Source organism: Debaryomyces fabryi, assembly GCF_001447935.2.
Source record: "Debaryomyces fabryi strain CBS 789 chromosome Unknown contig00111, whole genome shotgun sequence".
Taxonomy (NCBI): domain Eukaryota; kingdom Fungi; phylum Ascomycota; class Pichiomycetes; order Serinales; family Debaryomycetaceae; genus Debaryomyces; species Debaryomyces fabryi.
In genome coordinates, this window is record NW_015385537.1 from 23,239 (window position 1) to 35,584 (window position 12,346).

The 12,346-nt window shown below is 34.7% G+C and overlaps 5 protein-coding genes across 5 annotated transcripts; 2 read left to right on the forward strand and 3 right to left on the reverse strand.

The window, feature by feature from the left end:
* Positions 1-163: 163 nt before the first annotated feature.
* AC631_04292 (RNA-binding protein) lies at positions 164-715 on the reverse strand (the record flags this gene model as incomplete). The annotated part of the gene is made up of 1 exon (XM_015613121.1): positions 164-715. The coding sequence occupies one exon, from the start codon at positions 713-715 to the stop codon at positions 164-166; it is 552 nt and encodes a 183-aa protein (XP_015466062.1).
* Positions 716-822: 107 nt separating this feature from the next.
* On the reverse strand, positions 823-3,774 carry TFC4 (transcription factor TFIIIC subunit; the record flags this gene model as incomplete). Its single annotated transcript, XM_015613122.1, has 1 exon — positions 823-3,774. The coding sequence occupies one exon, from the start codon at positions 3,772-3,774 to the stop codon at positions 823-825; it is 2,952 nt and encodes a 983-aa protein (XP_015466063.1).
* A 220-nt stretch (positions 3,775-3,994) lies between these two features.
* KRE5 (Kre5p) lies at positions 3,995-8,581 on the forward strand (the record flags this gene model as incomplete). The annotated part of the gene is made up of 1 exon (XM_015613123.1): positions 3,995-8,581. One exon carries the CDS (start codon positions 3,995-3,997, stop codon positions 8,579-8,581), a length of 4,587 nt encoding a protein of 1,528 aa, XP_015466064.1.
* Positions 8,582-8,772: 191 nt separating this feature from the next.
* On the forward strand, positions 8,773-10,626 carry MET13 (methylenetetrahydrofolate reductase (NAD(P)H); the record flags this gene model as incomplete). The annotated part of the gene is made up of 1 exon (XM_015613124.1): positions 8,773-10,626. One exon carries the CDS (start codon positions 8,773-8,775, stop codon positions 10,624-10,626), a length of 1,854 nt encoding a protein of 617 aa, XP_015466065.1.
* Positions 10,627-11,072: 446 nt separating this feature from the next.
* PGA18 (Pga18p) lies at positions 11,073-12,317 on the reverse strand (the record flags this gene model as incomplete). Its single annotated transcript, XM_015613125.1, has 1 exon — positions 11,073-12,317. A coding segment is annotated over one exon (1,245 nt), but the record flags the coding sequence as incomplete, so codon positions are not given.
* Positions 12,318-12,346: the final 29 nt, after the last annotated feature.

Genomic DNA, 12,346 nt, shown 5'->3' on the forward strand with positions numbered 1-12,346 from the left:
ATTTAGATTGGGAGATTTAGATTCTTCATTCAAATTAGGATAACTATGAGGCATAGGTTAAATGATAATTAATACTTTCCTTATCTCTGCCGGCAGAGGTCCTATTGAACAAAAATCCACATTATAACATTATGGTACTATTCTAATGTATAATTGAAATAGATCAGTTCATATTTGCTTCATCATCGGTGACTCCAATAATGTCATCCTCATTTTCGAAGTTGGATATAATACTGTTAAGGTCTGTTTTGCCAGACCCACTCTTTAGCACACTCATTAGATCTCGGTTTCTCTTGATGGAGTATTCTTCACATTTTTTAATAGTTCCGCTAACATGAATACACCTCACTATTACATCTTCGTCTCCTAGTTTATTCATTAAGGCTAATGCAGCAATCACCATTTGAAAACTCAGTCTACCACATCTTATTATACCTGTAGAAGTTTTATTACTGAAATACTTGATTGCAAATTGCATACCAGCCGTACCTGCTCCGAAGTCACCAAAATGGTCTTGTATAACATTACGTATCGCTTGTGTTAGTGCCTTCTGATTAATACTCGATGGGGATGTTCTATGCAAAGTTAAAAGTGCATTCTGGCGTGATTTACTAAAATTAATGAAATCCTCTAAATTTTCTCTAGAGCCACTCGTTTCAGACGTTGGTGGATATAATATATCAAATAAGATATATCTTTGCTTCAACCTAACCATACTTTTTATATATCTATCAAACAGATTCTATATTAATTGAAATAATATTTATAGCTAGATTAAATAAATTTCCGCGATGACATTTTCAGTCATAGTAGATCGACTAACTATATAACTAAATACTTTTCAGTAATTTCTCTGGCTAACATTGAATTGCCATTGATGTTGTAAATTAGGGACAAATTATAAGCCGCTTCTACCAGAAGATCGTATTGACTATGCTTTTTCAATTTTTCATGATATTTCAACACTTTTTCATAATGGTGTATTGCTGCTGAGGTTAAACCTATCATGTGAAACAACCTACCCAAATTATACTCTATTTCCTGCAACTCAAATTCAGATGCGTCCTTCTCCCTGAGTGATTTATATTCCAAAATGTAACTGATACCCTGAAGCAACTGTATATGCCTGTTATTACTTAATCTCTGCATTGATCTATGCACATGTGCTAAACCAAGAACTATGCAGATCATGGGGTCTTGCTTATACTCCTTATATGCCCTGTTCAAGTAAACAATTGATGAGACATAACTTCTACTTCCTCCCAACAAATTGGCGTAAACGTATAACAATTCAGGATGTTCACGACTAAGCTTAACATTTTTGAGATCAGCTGTTATGGTTGCCATTCCGGTAATTTTCTTACCACTGAGAATGGAATCGTAAGCTTTTAATTGACGTAGAAAGAATTTTTGATGATTGTAATTAGCAAATGTTTCCCACGCCTCGACTCCAGATGCAAAGCAACACATAAAGAGTTTATAGATGAATGGAGAAAATTGATTAGCAGACAAAAAGTATCGTATATACGTCATAATAACGGTGCCAATTTCTTCTTGTTTGATACCAAATATTAAATGTACCATATTCAATATAGTTTCTTTGTTTTTATCTTGAACAAATACATTTACATCCTTTGCCACTTCTATTATATGAGTTGCATACTCCGTATTGTTATCGAACCGAGACAATAGTATAGCATATTGAACAAAGATGGAAAACCAAATGTCATAACTAAGGCCTCTATATTCAGTTGTTGATGTGAGAAACAGCCTTGTATAATTATCATCATCATTTGTTATACCTTCATATAAGTTATAGACCCTTGCTAGTTTTTCATCTATTCGCATTTGCTTCTTGCGTCTGTACAACACGATACCCTTAAATGCTCTATTCTTGTCTCTTGGGAAGAAAATCCTAACGTTCATAAACATCTCAACTAACTGAGAAGCTAGTTGCATCCATGCTGTAACTGCAACTTTTTCATTTTTAGTAATCGCATCTTCTAGACGTTCCATACGATGGTACTTCTCCATGACTTTTCTTTTTGCATTGTTTTCAAGTTCTAATCTTTCTTCTTCGCTTAATTTGGAATTTTTAGATGATTTTATTAGTTGTTTGTTTTTAATTAAAGACAAATTATCCTCTTCAACAACATCATTATCCAATTCTTTGTGATTACTATCAGCCTTTTCGGCCCCACTCTTTTCAGTTGCAATTGATACTTCTTCTAACAATTTGACAGACTTTTCACTTTCACCAAGATGATAGAACGTTTCTGCAAGAGCCAATTTAAAGTCTAAATTATCAGGATCTCCATACAAAAGAGAACTGTATGCCTGCTGGGCTTGTGTATAATCTCCAACCTCAAGGAAACACTTAGCTAGCAACGAGATTAATTCTGGACTTTCATTTTGCTCATCGTTTAGGGAGGCACGAGTCAAAAAAGTTAAAGCTTCCTCATGAAAGCCATGGGCCTCCAATGCCTTACCAGCTTCAAAATACAAATCTGCTATATCTTCAGTTTCTTCTAACAAATATTCAAAGTGACGCATAGCTTCTTCCTTTTGTTCCAATCCAAGTCTTAGACTTCCTAACTTAAAACGTATATCGATAGGTAAATTATAAAATTTTTCTTTCGATCTTGCCTGTTGGGAAGGGGATAAACCCTTAATCACTAAGAATCTTCTTTTATCAAATTCTGAATCGTCATCCACTTCGTCCCACCATTTTTCATCTGTTCTATTTTGTATCCATCTTGCAACTAATTTTATAACTTTAATACCTATCTTCCATGAATGCTGTTGTATATACAATTCACATAAAATATTAAGCTCGGCCCATCCGAATTTTGGAACACTTTGTTTAGGCTGACCAGCTGGACTAATATTCAGATCCAATATTCTCATGTATAAATTGATAGCATCATTGATCCTCTTCTGCTCAACATAAACACTAGCTAGGTTCTTAATAATGCTAGTATCAGCAGGGTATATTTGATGGACTTTCTGGAAACCTTCCAAGGCCCGTCCATATTGCTTTTTCTCCTTGTATAAAAATGCCCGCTCGAGGATGAACTTTGCATTTTTTGTATTATCTGAGGCAATCGCTCTACCGTAACAGTATATTGCCTGGTCAATATGACCCAATTCGCTACTCAATTCAGCAACATTCCCCCAGAATTGACTGTCCCATGGGTGAATATTTGCAGCTAATAACCATGCATTACAACACTTATGCAATCTCCCTTGTTGCTTATAAATTTCTCCTAAAGTCTTATATGCACTGAAATTCTTAGGATCTTTCTTGATAACTTCAAGATACAAATTTAGAGCCACTTGAAAATCGTTTCGAACAAAAGCTTCATTGGCTTGAGATAAATTAATACGAACTTCTGGATCTAATTCACGATTTGTACTCCTCATCATTTTCCTTTTCCAGTATGACTTTGATGCAGAGGCCTTCTTTTTATTCTTAGGTTTGAAGTTACCAGCACTTCTAAGAGCATCTCTTAAGTCGTAATCATCATCCAAGTCATCATCTTGCAGCTCATTATCATCATCTGATGAAGTCAAGAGAAGTCGATCATCATCTCCATAATTGTTGTCATCTTCTTTTTCCGATCCCTCTAAATCTTCAATAAAGTCTGCTTGTTCATCAGAAGAAAAAGTTAAACTGATATCGTCATCATCATCATTTTGACTAGTTCTTGATACTAAACCAGCGGAATCTCCAAAGTTTCCGCCTTCAGGATTCTCAAATACATTAGAAGACATCCTTCTAGGTGTTGATTTCAGCTATACGAATATCAATTGAATTGACTAAGTTGATAATCTTGTTTGTTTGTTTTGATTTCACTAAACCACGCAGCTTTGGATTTTTTTATCTTTGGCGCACTTTAATTCATTTGATGGTATTTAGCCAGGATCAAATTTTCACATAGTTAATTATTTCAATCGGTTACATATAAGATAATTATCTACTAAAATAGTAAGAATGCAAATAGGTTGCTGCTTAGCAATATGTCAATTCTTTTTATTGAGCGTAATTGCCTTTCAGGATAAAGATGTGAACCCTGTTGAGAATAAATTTGAAGTAGATCTTGAAGCTACTTGGAAAAGCAGCCCGTTTCAGTTAAATTTACTCGAAAGTATAACAGGCTATAACGAGTCTTTATTTATCAGCACATTGTCTAGCATTATTGGGTTTTCTACCGAAGAAAATGAATCGGACGAAGAATCGAATGAGGAGGTGGAAAGCTCTCTGTTAAGTGATTCTCAAATGTATAACAAGGTGATTGATGCCTTAAATCTAGATGACACGTCCAAGTCATTCATAGGGTTTAATTTGGTGAACAAAGTATTCACTCCTCGTATACAAGCACATTATGAGTACTATAATAATGTCGTTGATCCACAATACTCCCCTAGGTTGAATAAAGAATGCTCCACGGATTCGTTCGGGAATAAGATACTCTCAGGAGAATCAGATAAACATCGGGCGTGGATTCTTTATAACGACAAGTTGTACTGCTCTTCTGACGAAGTATTTGCCTTGAAAACCAACAAAAAGGCCATTTCGGCAGATGATATTTTACCATTTGACAGAGTAATAGGTTCCAACCAGGATTCGCCTCTCTTGGTTTTATATGGAGATATAGAGTCGGAGATTTTCAAAAGCATGTTTATAAATCTCTACGAAAGTGCCAAAATAGGAAAATTAAGATTTACGTGGAGGTATATTCCTACTTCTAATTCAAATCAACGTGAACAATTAAGTGGATATGGAGCTGATCTCACATTGAAGCGAACAGATTATATTGTTATCGATGATCGTGATGTCAATAAAGTCGAATCTTTAAATGAACGAAATACAGCAAACAATAATTATCGCCTAGATAAAGATTTATTAAAGATTGCAAAACTTGACGAGCTTAAACCTATTTCCAAAGATAACACTACTGATTTGGGGCTAAAATTGACGTCATTTGTATTGTCAAATGATTATTCTGATATTTCGAATTACGAATTATTGAACACCATTTTGCAAGACTTTCCTAAATTTGCTTATTATGTGTCCCATTTGGATCCTGAAAACATCGAATCAGTTAAAGAAAACGTGGATGCTAATGTGAAACTAGGTATGTCAGAAGAGTCAAATGGGATATATATCAATGGATCACCCATAAATAAACTTGAACTTGATATATTTAAATTGGTTGATAAAGTACGCGATGAATTGAAGTTGGTGAATGAACTAAAGGCATTAGGATTTACAACTAGCCAAGGAAAGAAGCTTTTATATAAGTTTGCATTACTAAGTGCTGTAAAAGAGTCGCAATTTCGCACTGGAAACACTATTATGGGTGGAAATGAAAATAGATTCAAAGTCTATAATTATCAATTCACACCAATGAGTAGACATAAGAAAGGAGGTATTGTATTCTTCAACGACCTTGAAAAAGACGATGTATATGAAAGCTTTCCTTCTAGTCGAAAGGAAGCTTATTTAGGATTTGCAGCACAACACCTTAGACCTGGCCAAATACCATTATTAAGAGAAAATATTCATGACTTGATATTTGCTTTAAATTTTTCAGATAAAGAGCAGTTGAAAGTGTTTTTCACTTTCTCCAAAATAATTCTTGACAAAAGTTTACCTCAACAGATAGGCTTGATTGCACGCGGTGGTAATGAGAAGGATAAGACGTTAGCTAAGATATTTTACTTTATTGTCGACACGGCGTCTTTGAAAGAAGGATTAGCCTTTTTGTACCAATATTTTGATGCAAAAGACGAAGAAACTGAGAGAGAAATCTTGGCTGCTGTTAACATTCCAACGACATACAACTTTGATGAGTCGATTTACCAAGACGTTTTGGATAAATTTTCAATCAACACACCATCAGTTATATGCAACGGTGTTATTTACGAGCTTACTTCGACGTGGCAGGTATTAATGGGCAAGCAACTTTCACAAGATATTCGATTAATACAAAATCATATCCAAAAAGGAAATGATATTAATAAATCGTTAAAAGGTTTTCTTTTTGAGAACGCAAAATCTGAGAGAAATTTACGTATTATTCCTGAGGACGCTAGTTTAATTAAATACAAAGGAATAAACCAAGAATTAATAGATAATTCTATTACCTTCAAAAGCAAGAAGAAAGAAAATGGTGTGTCAGCGACATTTTGGTTAATTGGTGATATCAATTCTGTTAATATTTTGAGCCAATTTATTGAAATTTTACGTATTATGAAAGTGGAAAGATCATATTCCGTCCAATTGAGGATCATGAACAAATCTACAAATGGTGATATATTAGACGAAATCCAAAGTCTTTTCTCTATTAACCTGTTAAGTAATAATAATATTGAAAATATGATTTCTTTGTTATCTGATAAATTACAAAAATCAGACAATTACATGCCAGATAAGAACGTGATTCAGCTACTTGAAGATAACGGGTTACCACCTAATCATCCTATTCTTTTACTAAATGGTAGATATTTTAGATTGGACAAAAAATTCTCATTCAAGGAATTACAGCAACTTTTAGAATATGAATTTAGCCAGAGACTCAATTTGTTTAGTGATATCATTTCAGCTTATCCACAAGAGTTTCCAAAATCATTTTGTGAATATTATTCGTCCAGCCATGACTGCTTTGACTGGTTTGATTTGGTCTCATCCTACGTCACAAAATCATTTCACATTGATGATAACATGTTTTTCACGGATGTTGCAAGATTTGATTTTAGTTCTTTGAACTTAAATAATATTTTAAAAGTGAACAAGGATGAGGCTTCTTCTAAAGCAGTTGATGTTTTACTTATAATTGATCCTATTGATGAAAACTCGCAAAAATTAGTTTCCATTATTAATGCTATAGGAAGTTTTCCCTTTGTTGATATTAAAATATTACTTCAACCGCAAATTGAAGCAACTGAAGAAGTAAAAATTGGTAGATTTTATCGAGGAGTATACCCACCACCTATTCCTCAATTCGATAGAAAGGGCAGATTAGAAGTTAGAAATAAAGCCGAGTTTGAAATGGTACCAAGTCAAGAATTATTTACTACTAATATTGATTCGCCTGTTAGGTGGCAAATAGTGATAGATGATAGTCCTCCTGGAGTTGATTTGGATAATGTTAAACTATCAAACTATGCAAACAGTTTAATTTATGGAACTTACGTTTTGAAAAATATTTTAATTGAAGGTTTTGCTAAAAATGTCAAATATGGCATGAATCTTTCTGGATTAACATTAGACCTAATTAAAGACAAATCACATACTGATACGACAGTCATGTCTAATTTAGGCTATTTCCAATTATCAGCTAATCCAGGTATTTGGGAGTTTAAAATTAAACCAGAAAGCAAAAGCCAGAAATATTATTCGTTGCTCTCCGCTTCTGAAAATGTATTCATTTCGAACACAGATCCTCTTGATAGAGTAAGGGTCGCGGTAATGAATCTTAATGGGCTAGTTTTAAAGCCAAGGTTCACTACCAATCCTAGGTATGAAAATAAATCCATATTTGAAGAAGATGATAATACAGAATCCAAAGAAGAGAACAAAATTGGCAATTTTATGAAGTCGCTTTTAAAATCTAAAGCTCCTACAAAGAAACAAGCAGATATCAATATCTTTACTATTGCAAGTGGTCACTTGTATGAAAGGTTCCTATCAATTATGACAGCCTCTGTGATGGCGCACACAAATAAGCTGGTTAAATTTTGGATTATTGAAAATTATATATCTTCCCATTTTAAAAAGCTATTACCCCTTCTAGCACAGGAGTACAATTTTGAATATGAACTCATAACATACAAATGGCCAAACTGGCTAAGATTCCAGCGAGAGAAACAACGCACCATCTGGGGGTATAAAATTTTGTTCTTAGACGTCTTGTTCCCACAAGACTTGAAGAAAGTTATTTTTGTTGACGCAGATCAGGTTGCACGTACCGATATGAAGGAATTGGTTGATATTGATTTGGAAGGAGCACCATACGGATTCACTCCAATGTGCGATTCTAGGAAAGACATGGAAGGGTTTAGGTTTTGGAAGCAAGGATATTGGGCCCATGTATTGAAAGATGGACTAAAGTATCATATCAGTGCATTATACGTAGTGGACTTAGATAAATTTAGGGCAATTTCTGCCGGTGACAGGTTGAGAGCTCACTATCAAAAGCTTTCATCCGATCCAAACTCATTATCCAACTTGGATCAAGATTTACCCAACAATATGCAAAACAAGATAAAGATCCATTCACTTCCTCAAGAATGGCTTTGGTGCGAGACCTGGTGTTCTGCAAGCGAGTTTAATAATGCAAAAACCATCGACCTTTGCAACAATCCTTTAACAAAGGAAAACAAGTTAGAAAGGGCCAAAAGACAAATTCCCGAATGGACTACTTACGATGATCAAATAAAACGCTTGGTCGATCAAATCAATGAAAACGAAAACAGAAAAATTTCTACAAAAGAATCTGAAACCACTTCTCACGATAGCCTACACTATGAATACGATCAATCACAATCCGATGATGACGTTCATGATGAACTTTAGTAGCTATATAGTTTAGAATCGAAAACCATAGAATTACGTAATGAGTCATATCACATGCTGTCCTCTAATAATTTTTCAGGTGCGGTACCGGATCAAACTATTCGGAATAGTAAACGAGATAATTTTCAACAAATTTATTCATACAACTTAAGGTTGTTAACAGTTCATCTTAACGTAGAGATAAATAGACTATGAGAATCTCTGAAAAATTGCTGCAAGCACATTCAACGTCCAATCCACCACCGGCCACATTCTCTTTTGAGTTCTTTGTTCCAAAGACCTCTCAAGGTGTCCAAAATCTTTACGATAGAATGGACAGAATGTACGACTTGAACCCAATTTTCATTGATATTACTTGGAATGCAGGTGGTAGATCGTCTAGTTTAACTAATGAGATGGTTTACACGGCTCAATCGACTCTTGGATTGGAAACGTGTATGCATTTAACGTGCACAAATATGAAGATTGAGTTGATTGACGAGGCATTGCATAAAGCATACATTTCTGGATGTCAAAATATTTTGGCTTTGAGAGGAGATCCACCATTGGACGGTTCAGAGTCCACCGGTGATTTTAAATACGCCAAGGACTTGATTAAGTACATTCGTAACAAATATGGTGATCACTTCAATATTGGTGTTGCTGCATATCCTGAAGGGCACCCAGAAGAAGAAGACGAAGAGAAAACTTTACAGTACTTGAAGGAAAAGTGTGATGCAGGCGCTAATTTGATCATTACTCAGATGTTTTACGATGCGGATAACTTTATCACCTGGTGTTCAAAGCTTCGTAAGATAGGTATTGACATTCCAATTATTCCTGGTATTATGCCAATTTCGACTTATGCTGCATTCATCAGAAGAGCCAAATGGTCAGAAGTATTGATCCCTCAACATTTCTTAGATACATTAGAACCAATCAAGGAAGATGATTATTTGGTGAGAGCAAAAGGAACAGAATTGGTTAGTGAGATGTGTAGAAAGTTAATTAAATCTGGCTACGTTAACCACTTACACTTCTATACTATGAATTTGGAAAGGGCAACTATTATGATTTTAGAAAATTTGAATTTGATTGAGTCAGTCAAGTCTCATGAAGTTATTGGCGGAAGTGATTTACCATGGAGGAAATCTTTACATCCTCAAAGATCAAAAGAATCAATTCGTCCTATTTTCTGGCAAAATAGAAAATATTCTTACATATCTCGTACTTCGACCTGGGATGAATTTCCAAACGGTAGATGGGGTGATTCAAGATCTCCAGCTTTTGGTGATATTGATTTATTTGCAACTGATTTATTGAGACAATCGCCAAAGAAGGCATTTGATTTGTGGGGTCACCCTGGAACATTGAAGCAATTCTCAGAGATTATCATCTCATATTTGAATGGTAAATTAAACTCTTTGCCTTGGTCTGACAGTGCTATTGGTGAAGATTCGGCTATTATTGTCGATAACTTAGTTGCCTTAAACAAAAAAGGATTTTTCACTTTAAATTCTCAACCTTCATTAAATTCCGTCAAATCTAATGACAAAGTTTATGGTTGGGGACCAAAGAACGGTTATGTTTATCAAAAGCAATACTTAGAGTTTTTTGTTCACAGAGACATTCTCCCTGCTTTGTTACACCAGATTAATAACTACAACATGAGCCAAGGAGATTCTAACTCTTCTATCTTGACTTATTACGCAGTTGACCAAAAGGGAAAATTATCTTCGAACACTAAAGACGATGATATTAATGCAGTTACATGGGGTGTATTTCCAGGTGAGGAAATTTTGCAACCAACTATTGTTGAAAAAGTCTCGTTTTTAGCTTGGAAGGATGAGGTCTATAGGTTGATTACAGAATGGATCAAAATCTTTCAAAGTGATTTTGTAAAAGATGTTAACATTACTAAGGAGGATGCTGATGCGTTTATTGAGTTAATGACCAAATTTAACGATGAGTATGTTTTATGTAACGTCGTTAATAACAACTTCATTGATGACAATCAAACTATATTTAAGTTGATTGACGAATTAAATATTCCAGACTTAAAGTGAATGCAGTTTCCTTCAAGCCTTGCTTGTCAGTTTATTTTACGACGTTTGTCTTTTTGTTTCTTTTTGTTTTTTTATTTCACACAAACAGGATGTTAGGCACTCAACATGCCCCGTTTAAGATCAACTTCAACCTCGATCTTAAATCTTAATCCTACATTGCGTATACTTTTGTTAGTTTATGACGGTACGATTGAATTTTTGTTTTTTTAAAAAAGTTATATTTCATTTCAACAATTATATTTTGGTTAATTTTTTGGTATTTTAAATCCTGTGAATAGTGTGGCATCCTCAACGGTATGGTAGCTTATAAATTATATATATGTATATGTATATGTATATATATCCCATCAAAGAAAAAGTTAAATTCTTTTTATTGCAAAAATAATGTAAGGTATAAAATAGTAATACATTAACGAATAAATAGTTATATATAAATGATCAACGATCTAAAATAAGGAAAAGAAGGCAAAGACAACTGGCAATATTGCATTAATGGTGGATATTGGTTTTCCACTCCATGCCAAACCCTCATAGCTTGACTCTATTGCAATAGACGAAGGACGTGAATAAGAGTTAAGCGACGATGAAGGTAGTATGAAGGAGGAAGTTGAAGTCACAACTGTAGATAATATTGTGGTTGAGCAGTCCTGTTGATTGGCACATGAAGTTGATGTAATTTCTTTTGTCAAAGTGATAGTAACGTCTTCGGTATTATAACTAGATGTCAATAATATCGTGCCTTTACTTTCAGATTTGGTTTCATAAGAATTTGAACTTTCTTGCAATGAAGTATATTCAACAGAAGATGATGGTGATGGACTAGTGGAAATTTCTTCGGAGGTTACTGATACAGATTCAGTACTGGGTGAAGACTCGGCAGAAGACTGAATCGAGTTTGATTGTGTTGCTGACAGTTCGAGATGGGATGTTGTCGTCAAAGGACAGTATGTCGTATAGCTAGTAGTTCCTGACTCGTTCGTAATAGTTACAATACTGATACCAGTCTCAATTGCGGATGTAGTACAACTATTCCCGTTACAAGAAGTTATTGTGATAGTCGACGTTGTAGGTAAGTGGTCAGTAGTAGTTGCAGATGCCAGTTCTGATGTTACTGTTATACTAGTACTTTCAATCCGAGATGACTTTTCTTTTGTTTTAGAGGACTTCAATGATGACAGCGAAGACTTGGAAAATTCACTGGTTCTAGTAGACTTGGATAAAGAGGTACTATAACTTTCTGAAGAAAGATGAGTACTCGTAACAATAGAACTAACCACTGAAGACGTAGTTAAGGCAGAATTCGAGAATTCAGACAGTGAAATAACCTCAACAGAAGATGATGAAGTCGTAATAGGTACAACTTCTGTTATTGGGCAGTATGTTGTATACGTAGTGACTTGTGTTTTGTCGGTTACTGTAACTACAGTAATTCCAGTAGGTACAGTTGAAGTATGACAATTGCCTTTGCTGCAGGAGGTTATAGTAACCGTTGATGTTGTTGGCGCATATATTGTTGTATAGTCGGTTGACTCTTGAGTTGAAGTAACAGAAGTATCTTTGATACTCGAGCTGGATTCAAGTTTCAGGGTTGCAATTGAGCTGTGATTAAGATCTGAAGAGCTGGTTTGCCCAGTTACACTAGATGATTCTTTTGAAACAAATTTGGAAGATGATGGAGTTTTGCTCGATGACTCAACTTCAGAAGACGATGTCTTTTCAG